This window comes from Talpa occidentalis, unplaced genomic scaffold (assembly GCF_014898055.3).
Source record: "Talpa occidentalis isolate TD23 unplaced genomic scaffold, MPIMG_talOcc4v2.1 talOcc4.6, whole genome shotgun sequence".
Taxonomy (NCBI): Eukaryota; Metazoa; Chordata; class Mammalia; order Eulipotyphla; family Talpidae; genus Talpa; species Talpa occidentalis.
This window is the reverse complement of record NW_023604972.1, coordinates 123,962,307-123,984,400: the sequence shown is the minus strand read 5'-3', so window position 1 is coordinate 123,984,400 and position 22,094 is coordinate 123,962,307. Positions and strand designations below refer to the sequence as shown.

At 46.1% G+C, this 22,094-nt stretch overlaps 1 protein-coding gene across 1 annotated transcript in view; it reads right to left on the bottom strand.

Annotated features, from left to right (window-relative positions):
• Window positions 1-1,805: 1,805 nt before the first annotated feature.
• The window catches only part of MTMR12 (myotubularin related protein 12), a 61,591-nt gene continuing 41,302 nt past the window's right edge, over window positions 1,806-22,094 (bottom strand). The window contains exons 9-16 of the mRNA XM_037529051.2: window positions 18,679-18,785; window positions 17,882-18,006; window positions 15,309-15,387; window positions 13,929-13,999; window positions 11,282-11,454; window positions 8,567-8,734; window positions 7,553-7,714; window positions 1,806-4,656 (exon numbers count right to left, since the gene is read on the bottom strand). Coding sequence (XP_037384948.1) covers window positions 4,087-4,656; window positions 7,553-7,714; window positions 8,567-8,734; window positions 11,282-11,454; window positions 13,929-13,999; window positions 15,309-15,387; window positions 17,882-18,006; window positions 18,679-18,785 — 1,455 coding nt within the window. The 3' untranslated portion in view covers window positions 1,806-4,086. The remainder of the gene's footprint in view (window positions 4,657-7,552; window positions 7,715-8,566; window positions 8,735-11,281; window positions 11,455-13,928; window positions 14,000-15,308; window positions 15,388-17,881; window positions 18,007-18,678; window positions 18,786-22,094) is intronic.

The following is a 22,094-nucleotide window of genomic DNA, read 5'->3' as shown; positions in this document are numbered from 1 at the left end:
ACATGCACTGGGTACAGTCAGAAGCGCGGGAGGGCGAGAGAATTCACCAGAGCCAGAGCGGGGAGCAGAGCAGGCAGAAGGACCGAAGTACACTGCTGAGGGGAGCAGCGGGCGGCAGGAGAGGTCTGCGCGCCATGTGGGACCCTCCTCCGGTGGCCGGGGAGCAGCCGGGGATCGAACCGGCGCCGCAGAGGCCGCGCGCAGCTTCGCAACCCAGCGCTCAACCGCTGCGCCACCGGGGAGGCCCCAAATCTAAATTTAAAAAGAAAAGTAACTGCTTAACAAAAATTGAACTGGCTACTAAAAGAGGGAAGTTTTTTTAAAAGAAGACCCGAAAGCTTACTGTGTATTTTTCCATGTGATGATACACTTCTTACCCTTTGATGGCTAAAAGCAGACAATGGAACAGGAAGACTGAAAAGGAAAAGAACCTGGGCTGGAACCAAGAACTGACAGCATCTGTTTTTAAAGACACAAAACACCACACCAAAGAATTCTTTCGTCTCGAACATAATAAACGACATTTAAAGTTATTTTGTGTTACCCATGCCGGCCCGCTCAGCAACATCTGAGCATGTGGACACGCACCTGCTTGTGTAGGAACCTCGTCTTCCCCACCACCTCACAGAAATTTTCAGGGGCAATACACTGTGTGTGTTTGTGAGTGTCTGTGCACACACATGCACATACCTGCACTCCCCCATGCTGGGGAGGCGGTGGGGTATATGTGGAAGTCCCGGGTGCCCAGCCCAATCTGCCCTCCCCAGGACGGGCTCTGTAAATGCCCCAGAGCCCCACTGGGGCCCAAGCACAGCCCAGGAGACTGTCCTGTTGAGTCACTTCACCCACAACCACCGGATGAAGATGGAGAACCCCTTCGCGTCTTTCAGGGCCCCTCCACCCCATCTCCCTGACAGGACGGGCTGCACAAAGGCAGGGGAGCCAGCGCCTCCCTGACTGTCCCTTCCCCTCCCGGCTCCACATTAGAGGGAAAATGCCCCACTCTCACCCAACCCTCACCATGAAACTGAGGAGCAAGCAAAATTAAAAGTTGGCCAAGTTCACCAAAGGTCCAACGGGGAAACACAGGAAACAGACTAGAATCTGCTCATCTACAGGGGGTAACTAGCACTAGGGACCTTATTTACATATGAAAGAACTAAAATAAGTGAAGGAACATGGCAGCAATGGTGTCTTGGGTTCCAGGGAGGCCTCTGAGGGGCTTTGTGACATTAGGCCTGGCCAGAGAAGGAAGGAGAGGGTTTGCAGAGGGGGCATCTCCTCTTGAGCTGATGGAAAGGTGGGGCAAGTTAGAAGGGGCAAAGAAATGCAACTTCTTTCAACAAACACAAGTGATAGGTCTCTGTCTAGAAGGTGTTCAACAAAACTTAAAACTCCTGATCGCGCACACTCCCTCACTCAGTGACAGCTCAAAGGAAAAACGAAGCCTTTTCTCTTTCATGATTTAAATGCACTTGGATCTCCACCAGCAAAAAAATTCTCATTTTATATATCCATACAAGAGCAAAGAGGTAGTAATATTGAATTTAGTTTTAAAAATCTTTTCCCTATACTCACCCTCTAGGGATTCCCACCCCATATTTTTCTTCTTCTTAGTAATGTTCCTTATCACCTGATATTTAAATATTTAGCTGTTGGTTTCCAGCCACCACCAACCAAACACACATACATACAACCCTCTAAGGGCCCTGAATGGCATCCAGTACTTGTTTAAAAACACTTCCTGCATGAGAAAAAATAATTATTACTCCAATTGTTTAGTCAACCACACCAAATACAATGTTACTTATAAATTGTGCTTTAATTTCTGCAATCAGATATGATGCAGTGAGATACAAGTATAAACTTTCATTGTACATCCGGAAAATAAAAAGCACATTTATACAGATTTAGCCCAACAGTTTCTTAAAAAAAAAAAAAAAAAAGTCTCATATGTAATTAAAGCTAATTTATCTTCAGTGTAAAAACTTGGAGGTATGAACAAACTCAGGATATTATATACACTAAATTAATGTACATTTCAAACAAACTTGCACAGTGCAACATTTTAAGTATATGGTGGCGTTTCAGCTTTTACTGTTAAACATATCCACATCTCAATCTTGAATAAAAATGTCACAATATATAAACCCACGGAAAATTTTAAACACAAATACAAGTTTATAGAAATCTGATTTCAAATATAAATACATAAATTGTCATGACCTTACATGTTACAACAGCTTACTTACTTTTCTATTTTAATTTTTAAAAAATCATAGAAAAATATTTCAATGCACATTCAACTGTTATGACAAGGGCCATGACCTTGTGCCTTTAAACCATCCTTTGTGGAGTGTAAAGCATCACACCGGGCATTTTTGGAATGAAAATAACTAAGATCCTAAGACTGAAGAGGTTAATGTATAAACATTCACGTTGTAAGATGGTAACAAAAATAGTCAGCTCCATGTGTATTTGGGAGGCAGCAGGGCTGAGCAGTCAGTGGCGGTGAGTGCTAGCGTACGAAGGCCCGCAGGACACATGGGAAGGTAGCAAATGAACTAGTGTATTTGAAAAATCCCCACTGCAAGCCTAACACTGACTGACCTCACTACTAAGACTCGTAAGGCAACCGAAACTGGACACACTTCTGGCCCCAAGATGCAAGAACCGTGCCCTCCCCTCACCCTCTGTGGTCTCAACAGACCAACCCGGCTCACGTGTCAGCAAGGAGTGGGGAGAAGAGCAAAACCATGTCTCATAGGTATGAAAGATGATTCAGTGCAAAGGGAGATACTCTTCTTTGTCGACAGTTGTAAAATTTCTTATTGTCCTTGAGCAATTGAAAGTTTTTCCAAACATATGATATTCAATCAGAATCTCTACTGGTGAGCAAAGGCATGTAAAAGGCAAACATTTCATTTGAAATATCCTAGCAGGAAATTTTCTTTCCCTCCCTTTTGGAGGATTTAACAGGGTTCCACTGAGAATGAAAAAAACTGGTCTTTACAAAGTGTACTTTCCTGCATTTAAAAATATATATCATTTACACAGCAGATCCAAGAAGGTAACCAGGCATTGTCAAGTTTCTATGGCTTTTTAAATTGCTGAGGTACTGTATGATCATCGCCATTTCTGATACTTATGCTGGACGGCTTCCCTATGAAGGTCACGTTCAGAAGCGATCCTACTCAACAAGCTGTAAGGGGACAGGGAACGTGGGGAAACTGAGGGGCTGCCGCAGAGGCACTACGGGTCCAGCACGCTACGAGAAAAGGCAAAGCAATTACTTTCCAACACTGAGAGCCTCCAGAAGAAAGGAAGTTACTCTGGGCAAACCAAAGCGATCCCCCAGTTTAACCAGCAGGTTTAGCAGCACGATCCTGGGGCTCTGCACAAGGCAGGAGCATGAGGGTCGGTGGAGAGTGGCAGAGGGCAGGCAGAGAGAAACTAGGTGCTGTCAGCACCCCGAAAGGGGTAATGTGGTCTGAAATGTCAGGTAGGTGGCAGGGTAGGAATTCCCCAGCTTTTCTACAGGCAAAAGGACGTAGAAAGGAAAAATGCTATTGGTTGTTTAAAGGAACGCCATATGCCTCAAATACCTCTACTTGTATCGTTCAATTCACCAGACACTCACGTAAGGCGGAACTTTCTCCAGTCTGCGGTGGGTTATAGGGACACTTGCTATCCCAATGACTGGATGAATTTTCTTGGCACAGACAGGATCTGAAGAAAGTACTGAGTCCAAGAATAGCTAGCTTATCAAAGTCCTTTCTAGTAGTTAACCAGCCTTTGCTGGCTCTATACAATACTTAAGCATCAGACAACGGCTACAATTCCATCATGGGTCAAGTAGTAATGCCTGTCAATAATACTAGAGATACGGTTTTAATTGCATAGTCTTTCAAGACCATGAGAAAACACTGAGAACCAGCTCTTTTCCTGAAGGCCCAGGTGCACTCTTCAGAGCACTGACTAAATGGCCTCCCCCCAAACAGTAAGCTTCAGCGAGAAATGCCCATATACGTCCGACTCCCGTCCAGATCGCCAATATTCTTCTCGTGCCATCACTGAACGGAAAAGTCACACGTCTCCTAGATCTACAAACTCATCTTCTCGTTTGGCTAAATCTTCTTCATCTCCCAGAGCTTTCCAACCACTGATGGGCAAGACTGGCTTGGAGGAATGCCGCTGCAGAAACGCGAAAGGAAACAAAGAGGACAAGCGGGCAGAACTCCTCAGTACGGAGGGTGCCTCTGCCTGGAGGCCCTGCTGGCTGTGGTGTCTCTCATTGATCTTCTCCTGTAAGCTTTGCACTTCCTCCATCATCTCCAAGAGTTTGCTCATGGTGGCCACTTGGCCTCCACCCAGGATTTGGGCTTCTGGAATCCAACGCAAGTAGCGCTGGGCCCACACTCTGATTTCTGGCCCCTCTATATGAGGCAGCAACAGGCCGTGGTAGTCGGAAGGCTTGCTGTGCCAGCTGTCATAGAACTCCCGGAAGTTGTCTTGCAGCTCATCGGAAGAATTAATTAGTTTGCTGATTCTCTTGCCCAGAAGGTTTTTAATCAAATGGTCTGTTTCTTCTCTGAAAAAGCCTCTTTTAGGAGATGATTTAGACTGGGTGAGTGGCAAAGAAGGTTGTCGTTGATGCTATGGGAAAAAACACAAATAAAAATCTGTTTAGCCAGCAATTACAGTTGTTGTCATCAAAAAGGGGACATAATCCTGCTTCAGCAAGGGGTACAAGACACCAGAATCGCCAGGTGAACACCTCTGTTAACAAGCTGTAACATACAGGGAACACAGCACCTTCCCCCACCACCACACACACACATTTTTAAATGACAGGCTTGTTGAGAAAAGGAGAAAAGGAGAGGCTCTTGCATAGTCACAGGCGGGCAGGAGAGCTGCCTGACAGGGGTTCTGTTTTATTCCATGATGCAAATGTGAGAAGCACACTCTGTAAGCTACGCGCACACGGAGCTGCATACAAAGCTGGGTTGTGACAAGACAGGGAGGCCCCTCATTCCTTTCATCGAGGCACCAAAGGGCACTAAGTACTTTTGAAGAACGAGTTTAAGACAGGCTGATGAGGCAGAGGATTTGGGGTGGTGCCTATTCACTTGCTGAAGAGAGAAATGTTTCTCCTTTGAGAAATCGGGGATGTTAGCATTGATGATAATCTGAAAACCTTTGAGGAGGCAGTTTCAACCACCTGAAGAGAATATCACGTTAATGAAATATTTTTTTAGGTTATTAGGAAACCAGAGGAAGCTTAAGCCTAAGTCATCAAGATTCCTTTAGACAGACAGGTGGGGAGAAAGGAATTTGATGACCTGGCTAAGTTGGCCAGAAGCTCCTGTCTGACAAGCTGCAGAATAGAAAATGTAGGACTATTTACACTATTTTCATCCTCAGTAATTCTAGCTACAGTCAAATCAAGGTGTTATATTTTGAGGTACACTGTGAGAGGGGTGCAAAGATTGGTAAGGTGGCCAGAAAGTTACAAGGGATGAAGGTAAAAAATGTGAGGAGAAATGCTTTTATTCCTGAGGTGTCCATTTGAAAAAAGGATGATTTTATTTTGGGGCTAATCTTACAATCCTCAAACATATTTCTGCCAATGGGCCTTCTTTGTTGAAAAAAAAAAAGGACTTTTTTTTTTTTTAATCATGAAAGGAATACTTCTGTATTACAGAATATGGGATAATGATAAAAATATAAAGAACGGAAAATCATCCACAATACTACACCCAGAGATGACCGGGACTTGTGACTTTACATCTGGGGACGGGAGAGTCGAAGGGCAGAAATCAGTGAGTGACCTGCCTTCTTCCAGGTGACCAAGGTGAGGTGGAGGGAGGGGGCTGGAGAAGGCAGGTGGGACCTAACAGCCACTGAGATTTACCTGCAGGTTCTGCACTCAGTGCTTTATATCCATTAACTTACGCAATTCTCAAGGCCAGTATTACTGCTCCATTTACAAACAAGGAAACTAAGGCACAGAGGCTTAAATCTGCAGAGGCCTTAGCTACCAAGTGACAAAGTAGATACAGACACAGACACACACACAGACATATACACACACACACACACACACAGAGTCTGGCTCCAGAACCTGTGCTTGGAACAGTACCCTACTTGTTCTGGGAGCCCCTTCTCTCAATCTCCTAAGTAGAGGGTGTTCAAGATAGGCCATGTGGGAGGGATCCTTGCATAGTCATTCACAGAACAGCACTTCCTGCTGGTCAGCCACAGCTTCCTCCAAGGCCATGGACACTGTTAACACAGGGCCCCGAGTCTGACACCTGGTCTTCCTTGTTGCCTCAGCCCCAAGACTGCTAGTCTGGCCTGAGATTCCCCAACCCTTTGATTCAAACATCTCTTACTGGTTAGCTCCTGAGCCTAGGTCTCTGCTCCAATCTGCAAGGAGAAGGGGCACTTAGAAAAAGCGGACTCGGGTAGCAGAACGAAAGCCAGCCTCGCAAGGAGGAATGAGAGCTTCCTCCCTTGTAAATGAAGAGGTTAGGCCTGGCTATCTCTGAGGTGCTTTGCCCTGCAGGCTGGGTGGGTTCTGTGATCTGAGCAGGGAGAGATGTGCGTGCAGCCACCAGGGGGCACAGTGCGCCAAAGGAAAACAGAACCTCTGGCCAGGCTGCTCAGGACCCCAGGACAGTTCTGATCCAGCCACCAGTAAAGAGGTTGAGCCAGGAGGGGACCCTCTCACCCCAGGGCTCAGAACCCTTGAAAGGGCAAAGGGGCAGATCTAAGTAGTTCGGTAGCTGACAGCTGCGTGGCTGGCTCTGGCTCACCTAGGTGCCCAGACCTCTTTAAAAGAAGCACCTCCCACACCAGCTCCGGCAGGATCAGAGGTAAGGAGAAGGTGGCAATGGCTGGGGTCTGTCACCACTGCTCTCCCCTTTGTGGAGCCCGTCAGGAAGAAACTCCAGACAAGGAGACATGGCCAGAGAATACCCTGTGAGTCATGAATTATCCAGGGAACCCTGAGATTTTAATAACTAATAAAATCAGGAACAAATATCTGACGGAACACCCAAATCTGAGGCATTTGTGCCTTCCAGCACAGGTGAGTAAACGACAGCGATGTGACGTTGGGCCAGGTGTGACGTGGTGCCTGTCTCCCTAAGCGCTGGGGCACAACCGTGCCTGTGTGCACTGTGGTCTCTGGCTGCTTCTACCTACGACAAAACAGTGGGCAAGCTGTGTCAGAGAAGCGATGCGGACTTTGACAGGAAAACTTGAGTTTATAGCTCATGAAGAAAAGTCTGGCTATTGGGTCTTGCTATTGGAGATAAGGAATGACAGGGGTAGACCCACGATTCCATGCAGCATCCTGAGGGACATTCAGCTAATAGCTGTGCTGGATCAGGTTAAAGGCAAAAATAAAGAATGTTCATGATTCCTGACAGTTGGCCCATCGCGAGTCGCGACTCTGCAGACTGTTTCCAGAATTCACATCACTTTTACCCTTACATCCATGCGAGTCTCTGTGCATATGAAGGAGTGAGACATGTGGACATCTTACTTTGCAAGGCGTTCCTTTCTGCTGGCCTTTGTCCAGTTTTGGCTTTTCCACATAAAGAGGGTTTGTGAACAACATCTGGGCCTTGGGTTCAAACTGTACAGACCAATCCCACACGGCGAGCAGATTCAAGGGCTGGCTTTGTACATCCAGGCTGTCCCTGCCCTGCCAAAACAAGCAAAGTTCACGACAGCTTCCAGTGAGGGTGGAGGAAGCAAACACACACTCCTGAGAGACGGGCACCAGGAAGGGCACTCCTGCCCTGCTGGAGACGCCACCTCACTTTTAAAGGCTGCCTGTGAGCGGCTGTTCACAGTGGGAGAAAGCTTTGGGGGGAAGAGGGAAGAAGGCCAGCAGGCCACACGGCACCATTTCGAGAGCACTACTATTTTCTTTTTTTCAATTTTACAATTCCTCACTTTTTCAACTGAGGAAACCGAGGCTCCCGAAACTGAAGTGAACTAACTGTCTGAGGTCATGAAGCCTGTGAGTGGCAGGTCAGGGATCCGGAACCAGGAAGCCCAGGCCCAATGCTTCTGATGCACGGTGCGGTTTGGCACAGCTAGCTGAGCAAACCCTGAGGCCTGCAGAAGGCTGGTTGGAGCACTGGCTGTGGCTAGTTCAACCCCTGGAAGCAGGACCTAGAGGGGGACTAAAGTGGTTTAAGACGGCAAGACTGCTCATTCCGTTCACTTCAGAGCAATCCAGGCATCAGGCCTGGATTGGAATGGGAGAGAAGGCTGGCTGCTTTTCCAAAGGCCAGCTATTCATGTTGCTTAATCGCACCACTCCAATACTAACTGTCTGGCCTTGAGCAAGTTACTTATCCTCTTTGTGCCTCAGCATCTCAGAGTAACAAAAACACAAACCCCACATGGTGTGATGAAGAGTAAACATCAATATCTGGTCCCAGAGTCTACTCAGGTGATATAAATGTCACATTTATTAAAATCTCATTGCACCTGCCTCATGAGATGGGGCTTCTTTACCGCACGGGCTCCTCAGAGGGACTCTTACCACGTTAGTATCTTTTTGATGAGGCGAATTGAAGAAGAAGGTGCTAAAAATAGGTATGTATAGGCTATCCGATAAAACGGTCAGATAAGTCTCTGTGAATTCAAATGCTGGGGGATGCTGGTGCACCAGCTGCCAGACACAGTCTAAGAACAGCAGGAACACAGGAACCTGTGTGAAAACAAGACACACGTCACTGGGCATTACCAAGTTTGGGACAGCTACCACAAGAGCTGGAACCCCTTCAGAGAAGTATGTGCTTGGGAGACATGGTACTCCATCCCCTTCCAGGGGACAACTCTGTCCAAGTGAAATCACACTCTCGTGGCTCGTACTGGCGGTGCCTACCTGTGTGGAAAGCACTTCCAAGGTGAAATATGTAAAACTCCCACTGTTGAGCAGCATTCGCAGAGGAGCTGGGGGTGCACCTGCAATCGATTTTGATGACAGAGAACCCTCACTTTGAACCCTAAATAAGTGAAATATTATCTCCCCCCTAAAGAATTCCATTCTTCCGATTAGTAACATTATATTTTTAAAAACCTGCACTCACTTGTTTGGAATTTCAACAGCAGTCCCTCTCACATAATGAGAGCCCAGAAGAGAACGAGGACGGGTGAGAAAGGCAAAAGACATAAAAGAAAGTTTTTAATGTTTTTTTCACACATTTATTTTATTTAACCAATAGTCTCTTTTGTTAGGCCCCAGAGGCAAGCCCTGTATTAGTAGAGAATTTTCTAGGTGCTTTGTCTTCACAAATCACAAATGTCTCATCCTTCTTGAGTGACCAGTGACACTGTCAGGTAGGCGAGACAAGCCACAGGGCACGCTCTCCCTTATGGAGACCAGCCAAGGTGGCCCCAGCTCAGGAGAAAGCCATGACCTGACAATCTAGCTTTTGAGCCGAAGTCCAGGGCTCCGTCACTCATACCACAAACTAGACCACCCAATTTTCGTTCAAAACTTCACTGTCGCTGTTGAGATGCCAAGAAATATTTGTAAAGCAATGTTACTTTACACTTCACTTTATGCTCAGTGCCATTAAGCAGAATGGAAACTATCTGAACCTCACCATGCAGTCGTGGAAGTGGACTCAGAACATCGGGGTGACTTCTCGAAGGCTGTGTGAACAGCAGGTCTTCTGTGGGACTCCTTCCCCATTCTCTGCTTTCCACACAGACAGGCACCACCAGTACTAACCACTCCTTCCCCATTATCAGTCCCCCTTTTCTGAAGATGCAGACGATCTCCAACTTACAATGGTTCAACTTATTTTTTTGACTTAGGGATGTGAAACGGATCCACATTAACTAGAAACTGTCACATTTTGACTTCTGCTCTTTTCCCAAACTAGCACAATGCAGTGAGATCCTCTCCCATGACGCTGGTCACTGACAGTGGGCTGCAGCTCCCGGTGATGATGTGATCACTAAGATAACAACTAATCTCTACAAACTGTTTCTCACTTTCAGTACAATATTCAATGAATTACACAAGATACTTAACAGTTTGTTATAAAACAGGCTCTGTGTCAGGATACTGCTCACGGTGTTTTGAGCATGTTTAAGGTAGGCGAGGGTAAGCCTATGAGGCTCAGTTGGTTAGGCGGACTCAATGTATTTTTACTATCAATGTATGAGGGGTTTCTCAGGATGTAAGCCCATCGTAAGTGAAGGAAGATCTACACACAAAATCACACTTCCTGACAGAGGATCAGCTCTCTGCCCATCATATTATTTGATTCCCATCAACCTTTCATATTATTTTCTGCCACTCCATGACTGAAGATGGTCATTTCCATTCAGCTCCTTGGGACACAGAGGAGGACAGACCAGGCCTGAAAGAAACCCCAGGCCTAGTGGGAGAGACCTGGGTCTCCCAGGAACATGCCAACCCCTGATGGACAAAAGCCATGGCTCTCGACTCCCACAATATGTTGTGTTAAGCTGTTCTGCCCACAGACAAACAGGTTTAACGTCTAGAGAAGGAAAACCACGAGTCACGCCGTTAGCATACATCAGCATTGTGGGTGATTTAATTAAAGAAAGCTCACCCGGTTTTCATTATTCCTTCCACCACCATTAATCATTCAGCCAAAGGAGTTTGTACAGCCGTATTCGTGACAAGCATGCCACAATTTAGGGGGGCCTCATTTTCAGTAACTGAACTATTGACACAATGCTGTCTCCAGTGCTTGAATTCAAGGCAAGTGGGAAAGCCAGGGGCAATTCCTATCACCGGAAAGCAGGAGAGGCTGTGTGCACACCACACACACTCACAGTTTATGCCCTGGGGAAGGACAGTGAGAACATAAGTCTAGGCTTTATCTTGAATGAGTTTACATGCAAGGGAGATTAGCGTGCGTCTTGAAAATGTGCTTTTTTTGGCGAAGACTAACTTAGCAGAAATTCTAGGAGTCTCTCTCCTAAGTTAATTTTTATTTAAGTCACAAATCCCTCCTACTGCCACCATAAAATATATATATACCCTTGGTGCACAAATTTAGAAGAGAACATTCTCAACTCGTTTGTTAATATCCCTTTCCTCTGGGAAGGGTTCCATTGCTTAACACATTCAGAGTCCTCAAGCAGTGAGCTGACCACCTCAGGAAGCTGACTGCTTCCTGAGGAGCCAGGATGGAGAGTACTTTGCAAGCCCTATATCTGAAGACAGGCATGGAGTGGGAGATTCTTCCCATGGCTGAAAACAGTCACTTACCTCCTCTTTGTCACTCTGACGCAGATGGTTGCAGCGATCCAGGAAACAGTGCCCGCCCATGATCCACTCCTTCTGGATGAGGCTCTGGAAGCCGACCCTGGTTCTGCAGTGGGGATCCATCATCACTTGCACCAGAGAGGAGAGTAAGCAGCAGAGGTCGGACGCGGTCTCCTCTAGAAGGGGCCCCAGCAGCAATGCAAAGAGAAAGGAGGGTTTGAAGTGTTAAAAGCAGCAGAGCACACTCACACTCACACAGTAAATAGCAGGGTGTCACTCACTGTCAGTTCTAACTCCCTAAAGTCAGAGCCACTGGGAAAAACAGGTGATGCTTTCAAACTGAGCCAAAGTGCTTCTAGCCGGTCTAGCACAGGTTCTTGCGTAAGCGCTACTAACCGTGGATTTGCTCACTACATGAATAAACACAGCACGACAGATGCGCTGCCAGCATGTGGATGTCCAATGTGCCACACAATGAGAGCAGAGTCACACATACCACAGTGCCCCTCTACGCTATGCAGACCAAGTCCAAAACTTGTTCTTTTGGCCAGCATGTCAAAGTCACCATCACTGAACTCACTGTTCTGGACTCAGCTGCTTCTCAGACCCGCCCCACAGGTCCTTTCCCCCACCCCCAGCTCTTCCACTCCCTCTGGAGAAGTTTAATACTCTGGAGTGCACCAAAATGCTCTAGTTCTCAGCTCTGCACCTCTGGCAATTTCTGCCTAGGGAGCACAGATGTGGCTGCTTCTCCCTGCCTGGCCAAGAGGAGAAGCTCTCTGGGGGGCACTGTAGTGGCCCCTGGAGAGCACTGCGTGAATCCCACAGCATGAAAATTCCACTCACATGCCTGCTTGACCTTTGTGACTGAGAGCAGATGAAAATGCACGTCTACATTCATGCACTGGTGCTGCTTTTAAGAGCCTAAAAGTCAGAATCTACATCTCTGTGGTTTCTTCTTTACAAAAAGAAGTGTAATTCAAATTGCTTTCCAAAATGTCCATGAGGATGCTGCTGCTGGTATCACCAGGCTTAGGAAGCCAGCACACACTGAGGTAGGGAAGTGTTTCCACTGTCAATGCTCTCATTCTGACCCTGGAGCCATGAAGCACGATGGGTCCAGGCTTACACTCGTGCTCCTTTTTCTCCTCCATGAAACAACACTAAACTATGGAACAAGAGTTTAACAGAAATAAGTATTTTGTTTTTGTCTTTCCATGCTATCATTTTCAAATCAAGTTTCAGATTTATTTATTTATACAAGAACCGGAGTACAGGCCAGATGCGCAGGAGGGTGATAGGATCCACCAGAGACAGAGCGGGGAACAGAACAGGCACACTGATGAAATACACTGCTGAGGGGAGCAGTGAGCGCGGCAGGAGAGGTCTGCTGCACCATGTGGGATTCTCGCCGGCTGGCTGGGATCAAACCCATGCTGCAGAGGCTGCGGACAGCTTCACAGCATGGCGCTCAACCGCCTGCACCACCAGGGAGGCCCAAATCAAGTTCATTTCTAAAAGAATCTTCCTTTGTGCACCTGAAGGGTGTTAACAGTATACCTGTGGGCACTAAGAAGAGGGCTACAAAATGAGATTTTAGACTAGAGACAACTCAGGAGCTCATCTCAGAGCAGAGACATCTCAGTCACATCTGCCAAAGACTCAAATTTCGTATCAGGCAACTCTTCCCTGGCCTGGGTAAGTCCCTGCTCACACGCCCAGTGCTTTCCCTCCTTCTTTTCACCAGTACTCAGGACTCCAGTCTGTCTTAATCTTTTCAATAAGATGTTTAAGTCAATTGACTTATTTGGCTGTAAATTTCTAGAAGGCATAAGTATAGAGCTCTGAACACAGTAGGTGCTCAATAAATGTATTCAAATCTAAGTCAAAAAGCCAACATCCGATGGTATGAAAGCCACAGGCGGCACATTTTTCACCTGCCTGCTAAAGCTAAATCTCGGCAGTCATGGGGAGCATTAGAGAATGAAAAAAGCGTGGGGCTATGTATGAAAGCATGAGGCGATCTACTTAATCTGAAGTAGAGGGTTACAAGAAACTTAAGATAGTCTAAAGAAAGAGCAAACAGTATTTTAGCTCAGATCTAACCGAGTCCAGCAGCAACCTTTGTTGCCAGGCGCTTTATCCTTGCTCTTTACACATTCTTGTCAGTTCATGTCCTGTCCGCCTGGGCAGCAGGTTAAGCCCAGTAAGGAAAAGGAAATCGTAGCCCACATGGTTTCTGTGGCAACAGCTCAAGGTTGTCAAACACAAAGAAAAGTAACAATTAAACCATCCTTGAGTTTCTTTCTATAAAAGGAATTACCAAAAAATTTTAACTTTAACCAAGTTGAGTTAAGAAAAAAAAAAATCTAAACATTAAGAAATGGAAGCTTTAGTAAAGACACCAAACAATTCCTTCTTGGGCTGCAAATAGGTCTGCCAAGTTTCAAGGGAAAGAATTTATTTTTAAACTGTAACAATGAAATTCAAAGCAAAGGATTCCAAGATTGGGGTAGAAAAGAAAAGCATGGATTTTCATACTTGCTTGCTCCCTCAACAGGACGAGTTCAGTTACACAGAGCTGTACATACAGAAATGTAATGTCAAGTGCAGAAAGTGGAAACCACTTTTTGTGCTTCAAATATATTACCTAAAAGAAGAATGTTCACGTTTTGTGCTTCTAGACATTCTGTAACCTCTATTGCTTTTTTCAGGCAGCGTCTAAATCAGAGAGATGAGAAAAAGGAGCATTAGTTCTTGAGTTTGGTAGCATGAACATCAAGAAATTTAGACTTAGTCTGACTAGGTTTTCAGTTTTCATTCTCATTTATTCTTTTTCACACTAAAATCTTCTAGAAAAGAAGTAATTACCATTTGCACCATTTGGCTACTGGAAGACACTCATCTGCCTATTAAGCATTTAAAATATTTACAAGGGGACCCCAACATTGATGTAAAAATGCCCATTCCTAGAGATTCTTAGTGAGAATTCACACCTGAGTCTGCTGGTGAGTTCTAGTAAGACATGTTTAAACCTCAAGATTGTGCAACCTGTCCACATGGATTAACCCCAGGTAGGTCCCCCACCAAACATATCAATGTGGCTGAAAAGACCCAATATGCCCAGAACCGCATCCCCTACCCCTATGCAATTTCCCCTTGAGACTATTGCCATTACTTGCAGGATGGACTTTCCCCTACTTTATCAGGGGTTTACCAATGCTACTCTCTGCCTATAGTGGTGCCTCTTCCCATTTCTGCCTGGCTGGGGACCCTCAACTTTGCCCACCACTCACAGAGAAGGGCTCTTTTTATCACAGAGAAGGGCTCTTGGCAAGCATTCAATTAATGGGACAAGCGACCAGCTCTTCAAACCCTTCTGGGGACCGGTGTTTGGAGGGCCAAGGTCCCGTCCACGGCACTCACTGGCAGGGCTGAGAGGGGATGCATGCTGGGTCAGAGGAGACGTCTTCCCGTTCCTCCAACTCTCTCACCCCTTGCCTCCCCTGGCCTTCCCCTTTAGTTAGTGATAACAGAGAGGAGCCTCCCTAAATAGAAAGTAGGGAAGGGAACAGAATTCTGTTCTTTGGAAATCTCAACCCAATTCCAAAACCCAAGATGACTAATTGACATTAATCATGATTTTTAAAAAATGCTCCATAGGTAATACACATACAAGATACAGAATTCTTCAAATGATGGATGAAAGCCAGAACCCCACCCCTGCCCAATCCCTAGTTCCCTCCCTAGAGGCCAGCCCAGATGCCTGGGTTAGAATGCCGGGTTGTCAGGTCCCATTTTCTGCAGCCCTGTGGTGCCTTGTCTATAGTCTAGAAAGTCGGTCTCTTTGTGAACAGGTAGCAGGTCTGTAAATTCTGATCAAATGTGCACAGGAATAATAACAAACATAAAATCCAGCTGGCCTTGAATAGACTATGTGATCTAAGAGTATTTAACTATGAAACATAAAACAGCTAAGTATTTGTCAATTTACTATAAAATTCATGAGCAAAACAATGGTTAGAAATACCTGATTATATCAAGCCAATTGCTACTTTCCAACAGAGAAAACCACTTTATATCTGTGTCCCAAAATTCGGTACTATTGTCTGAAACAAGAAGAAAGAGAAAAGAAATCAGGTCATTCTCCACTGACATGCCTGCCACAGACAAACTGTGATTCAACCCAGCCATTCAAGCCAACAGCCTTAGACTTAAACTGGGACTCTGAGCACTCTCCGTTTTAAAGGGCATTTCAAAACTTCAGCTGAAATGGTTTTTGAACTGTAAATGCCTGGGAGGGTGTGGCAGTCAGAAACAGATCTGTATCACTCAAATGAAAAATGCTCTACAACATGCATACAAAACTAAGGTCGACCTATAACGCAAGGAGAGAGAGTAACATGCCTGAGGCAGGGAGAGCTGACATGCAGGCTGCCATTCCTAGAAAGGAAAATGCAACAGAACATGTTCTGATGTCACAGACCTGAGGGGAAGGTTGGCTTCCTTTGGAGTCCTACCTACATAAATACATTTGTCTTGCCCACCTCTACACAACGCCCCCAACCCACATTCTGCATTTTATAGAGATCTAATGTATTTCACTGTTGGCTGAATGAATGAATGATTCTTTTTTTTTTTTAAATGAGGAGTGTACCATGGGAATCTTGAATTTTATACCTTGTATTTTCTTTTCATTTTTTTAAAGATTTATTTATTTTTTATTTTATTTATACAAGCACTGGGTACAGTCAGAAGCGCGGGAGGGTGAGAGAATTCACCAGAGCCAGAGCAGGGAGCAGAGCAGGCAGAAGGACCGAAGTACACTGCTGAGGGGAGCAGCGGGCGGCTGGAGAGGTCTGCGCGCCATGTGGGACCCTCCTCCGGTGGCCGCTGGGGAGCAGCCAGGGATCGAACCGGTGCTGCAGAGGCTGTGGGCAGCGCCGCAACCCAGCGCTCAACCGCTGCGCCACCGGGGAGGCCTGAATGAATGATTCTTAAATAAATTATTCTTTGCAAGCCAGAGTCCAAGTTTGGAAAGGTTACCTGTAAGTGTGACAAATCTCAGAGGGTTAAAGAGTGGTTCAAGAATAGGGACCTCCCTGGTGGCCTAAGGGTTAAGTCTTGGCACTATCACCGCTATAGCCTGGGTTTGATCCCCGGCCAGGGAGCTACCCACATACAACGCAGCAGACCTCTCCAATCTCTCCCGCTGCGCCCCTCAGCAGCGTATTTCACTAGATTTGCCTGTTCTGCTCCCCATTCTATCTCTGGTGGATCTTTTCAACCCCACCCCCAACAACTCTGGCCTGCATCCCAATTCTTCTACATAAAAAATTTTTTAAAAAATGAAAAAGGGGGCCTCCCCGATGGCGCAGTGGTTGAGTGCTGGCTTGCGAAGCTGCCCGCAGCCTCTGCAGTGCGGTTCAATCCCTGGCCACCAGGTGAGGGTTCCACGTGGCGCGCAGACCTCTCCTGCCGCCCCCTGCATCCCTCAGCAGCGTACTTCATCCATCTGCCTGCTCTGCTCCCCACTCTGGCTCTGGTGAATTCTCTCACCCTCCTGCACTTCTGACTGTATGCAGTGCTTGTATAAATAAATAAATAAATCTTAAAAAAAAAAAAATTCTAAAAAAAAAAAGGAGAAAGGAAAAAGGAAAAGTGGTCTATAAAAGTAATTAAAAAAAATGAAGAGAGTTAATAGGTGATTGGGCCTGATCAAATATGAGTCGAGTTCTAAACTGTTCAGAGAGGACAGCCTGGGCAGGGGCATGGGGTGGACGGGACAGCAGGGATGGCATACTTCATTTTCCACTTTCTACATTTCCAATTAATTGAAAAATTTTACATTGCAAAAAATATATATGTACTCCATGAGAAGGAAAATGAAAGTAAAATGTTTTCAGTTGGGGGAAAAAGTTCCCTCAGTAAGCCACTGAGGAAAACAAGCAGATCATCACTTTATATGTCACTGCAAGGGAATTGCTAAATACAGGTATTGCATGCCCATAGCTTTTTCCTTTAATGAAAAATTTTCCCCTACAACTTTTTTTTTTTAAAGGATTTATTTATTTATTTATACAAGCACTGGGTACAGTCAGAAGTACGGGAGGGTGAGAATTTACCAGAGTCAGAGCGGGGAGCAGAACAGGCAGAAGGACCGAAGTACACTGCTGAGGGGAGCAGCGGGCGGCAGGAGAGGTCTGCGTGCCATGTGGGACCCTCGCCGGCGGCCAGGGATTGAACCGGCGCTGCAGAGGCTGCGGGCAGCTTCACAACCCAGAGCTCAACCGCTGCGCCACCAGGAGAGGCCCCCTACAACTTTTAAAGGGAGATGCCGCAATGCTCACCACTGAACATCTGGGATCTGGGGAAGAAGAAGAGGAGCAGCAGTGAGAAGGAGCAGTGGGGCTAAAGCTTGGAGAAAAATGGAAGGAGAGGAGCAATGGCAGCCACCCCTTGGCTACCGGCCCTCCATGGCACTGACCCTGCCAGTGTAAGACTCCAACTACTAGCACAAGGAGCCCACGGAAACTGTCACCTGATCCGCGTGGCATGTCTTTCCCCATTTGACAGAAAGCTTTTGCTCAGCATTCTTCTCACCTATCAGAAAGAGCTGTTTAAATTTCGAGTATGCAGTCTGGATTTCCTGCAGGGATAGGAAGTTGCTTGATAGGTCTTCAGTTTTAACAATTTCATAGGGTGGCCTGTGAATGGTCTTGTAAATTCTAGGTATCAAAAAGAAACGAGAGTAGAATCATACACACAAATTAGAAATAGCTGGTTTTCCTGAGCACTGATTGTATGCCAAGGTCTGCGTGAAGAGCTCTGCGGGCATCCTCCCAATAACCCTCATCACCGAGGCAGCTGCTCCATGACTGCCACCTCCAGGCAACGGAGATGGAGGTGGAGGTGGAGCTGCACAGAGCGAACCACCTGGCCCAAGACTGTGACGTTTGCACACTGAGAGAGCCAGCCAAAGCAGTTCTGAGCCAAGACAACTGAATTGCAAAGCCTAACTCCTCCTTTGCTTTTAATTCATGCACTTTGGGTTAACTTTAAAAAAAAAAAAACTTTAAAAAAATCCTTAAATAAGCAAAAAAGTAGAAAAGAAGAGCATAGCATACAGACAATGATCTGGATTTGACAAGTGTTTACATTACCAACAGAATGCTTCTCCCTAAATTACTTCAATGACAGCTCGAAAAACAACACAGCTGACACTTGTAATGATCAGGTTATGCTGACTCCTGTCAGGGCAATTAAAATCGACCACTCTAAACTGTATCCCTGAAGCCCTAAGCTACCAGTGATAAACAAATGAATGGACTACTAAGAGCTGTGCCCCGCTTCTAAGAAAACAAGAACTAACCAATAACAAAATGTAGAGTAGTACTGACCCATCCAAGAAGCTCTTTTGGATTTGTAGAACACCATCATCCTGTTCTTTGGGCAATGCTGACATTTTCAAAAGGGCACATCCATTGTGGCAGGACCAACACCATATCTGCAGAGGGGAATAAAGATTTTCCAGACATGACATGCACAACCCAACAGGACTGGTATGCTTAGCATTTAAATTCACACAGGAAATTTATAACATTAGCACAAAATGGCTAGGATAGATTCAATTTGTTGAGCCAAGAAGTGGTTTCCACCTCACAGTGGAAAATACTGATTTAGCCTTTAAAAAAAAATACAGGTCTAGGTTAACAGACTCAGACTGGCTTATGGTCTAACATTCACCTTTAACTTGGCTTTAGTACCTGAAAGCTAGATGGTGACATTATCAGGACAGCAGCCCTTAATGGAGCACACTTCCGTTGGATGTCTCATATGAGCTTGCTTTTTCTTTCTCAGTGACACCAGTACTTGCAGGATTTTATCCCCATTAGCAGCAAGCCACTGAGGCTCAGCAAGGCTGGGTAACTTGCACCGACAAAAGAGGAACAGGTCCCATCTGTGGGAGCGCGCACTGGGAAGGCCAGCAAGGAGGCTCTTCCACAGACACCAACAAGGGACTCAACCGGGCAGGTAGCACACTGGGTTGGGAGAGGACACAGGGACAGCTAAGCTACTGAGTCTCTCAGCAAGGTGTCCATACCCTCAAAGGGAAATCAGTTTACAGGTGTTATAAGGCAGTGTGCGGTCAATGGCAGAAGAGAATTTCAAGGAACAACAAAAGAAGGACCGAAGTGGAAGAAATATAAATTACCATAAGTGACAAGTTCATGTGCTTAGGAGTTTTTTTACATACAGTGGGAGCTTTTTGTTTACTGTTTTGCAAGAACAAAAGGCAATTCCAACTGAGGCAATACTTAGGGCATAATAATTTCTAGCACAGCATGAACTGGTGGAGCAGGAAAGGCTGGCTGGGACAGGTGAGTATGCTTGTGTACTCTGGGCTCCACATAAAGACCTGGCCAGCGGTCTGAGAGTGGCTGCCCTTGTTCTGCAGGCCTAGCCATCGGTCTGGGCTCAAAGGTCAAGCTGGGGAACAAAATTACAAAATGGCCTTTTGTAACTGAGCTGCCCAGAGGGGGCGCCTCTTTGCCGTGCGTCTGCAATGTACGCTATACAGAGGCCTCTGGGCCCAGAGGTTAGAAACGAGCACACAAGCCAGCATGCGACACTGGGTACTGCACTCAGGAAGTCAGAAAGAAGAACTGGTTGGGGTCTCAGAGGAAAGGTGGAATCAGTGTTGGGTATGCAGCGTTATCTCGTGTCAACAGGACATGTGTGGAGATATTCAGGAGGCACCTCCAACCGGGGTTTTGGGATTAGGTGAAGGAGGCAGGACTTTAGCTCTGGACACGAGAGCTGATGGAGAAGAGAGAATAAATCCAGCAGGGAGCGAGGACTGAGGACCACGGAACTGCTTTAGGAACTGCCCCAAAGAACACTCCCTTCTCACGCCCAGGCTGTACACTTGACTTCTGTGAGATTCACGAGGAGGCAAAGTGCTAGCACACGGAGACAAATCCACAGGCCCCTTGCTGCCTCAGTCCCTTTCCCAACACTGCGCTAAACAATGTGCAGAAAGCACCAGTCTCGAGCCCTGAGCCAAAGGCAGCAGTGTCTGGATGCCCGCGCACTCCTGCTCCTGAGCAGGCACGGCCCCAGTGCATAAAAGGGACACACTCAATCATAACCGGGAGACAGAGTCTAAGAAATTAAGTTCCTGAGTCCTTTTTGTCTCCTCTCCCAGGGCTGTTCAACTACAACTGATTCTCTATTTGGGACACAACTATAAGTGTCTCATCTGAGCTGAGGCCCTAAGCGGCAATCCCCTTACTAGTCTCCATTTGAGATAGTAAAACAGAAAACAAGCAGAATTCTTGGTTAGAGAGATATCTCACAGGAATTTAGCAAGAAGTACATCTTCTAGGTTGTAATGCACAACTTCTATCTGGATCCTTAGTCTGAAACACTGGACAACACATAAGAATCAAATTCATTAATCCTGTTTATTTTTTTTTAAATGGGGGGGAGGGAGAGTATTTGTTACTTGGTACATCTTTGGATGTCTCTTCAAATAGAGTCAAGGACAGATTTAGGGACCATGCACAACTAGAGGCCAGAAAGCATTGTAAGGAGGAAAGGAACTTTCGGAGGAAAGGGGACTGAGAAGGTAGTGTTCCTAAAGCCAACATGGGAACCTGAACACCAAGAAAGGGAGAGCAGAATCAACATTAAGAACTGCAGAGATGGCATGGAGGATGAAGCGTCGAAAGGGAGGGCCAGTCAGCAGAACAGGAAAAGATGTCATGATCCAAAAAGAAAGGCATCAAGAGGCAAGTCAAGAAAATTAGTACAGAATGCTTTAAATATGTTTGGCAGTACAGGAAGGGTGACCAAGACAGCAACTTGACCCTTAAGGGAGGGTTTCTTCAGGTTAAGGTTAGAGGGAGGCAAGGTTGTCTTCAAGAAGAGCAGAGTGCAAGGAAAGATACACATGGAAGAGGGAAGACTGACAGAAGTGGGTTCCAGAAAAATCTAGGGTAGATGAGATCAAGAACCCAGGCAGAGGTTTGGACTCTAGACGAAGGAAACAGGAGTGCAGAGAGAAACAATGGGAGGTGCAGAAGGAGGAAGCTAAGGAAGAAGGAAGCTCATGAGTTGGTCTAAGACCCCACTGAAGTAGGGGAAAGGCAATCTCTCAGTAAGAGTTCAGAATGGAATCACAAACTTAAGGAAAAATATGTTTACAGCAGCCCCAGGGAAGAATGACACAGGAACCAAGAGAGTTAAACAATAGACTTCTGGAGAGCAAGGGTTCCAGGAGGCAAGGTAAGATCAGCTTCCATGGATCCAGCGAGGTGCCCAGCACTGCCTGATGTAATAACCTCCAGGGTGTTGAGTGGCCCCACAGCAAAACAAAGATAATATTCAGGATCAGAAGACAACGGAGGATTCATGAGACCACCAGACTGGCAGCTTGGGAAGGAGAGAAATTACAAATGAGGCAGGTCTTCACTGAAAAGGGAGTGAAGGAAAGATGAGTGCAAGAAAAGTACAGATTAGGTGAAAAGTCAGAGTAAAAAAGCATGGACATACGGAAATGTCCTGGAACTAGCTAGTGATGTGATGGCTGCACAACAATGTGAATTTATTAAATGTCCCTAAAGGTAAATTTTTAAGTTATATGTATTCAGAGCTTTGTGTCCCGGGATAATTGTGCACATTCCAGCTGGATCCTATTTTTCTGCTGTCCGATCATGCAAACTCCACTAATGACTTCTGGGATGAATAAAGTAAGAACACCTTCCTACATTTCTGTCAAGAGTTACGCGGCTGGCTCCTCACTCAGGTCTCA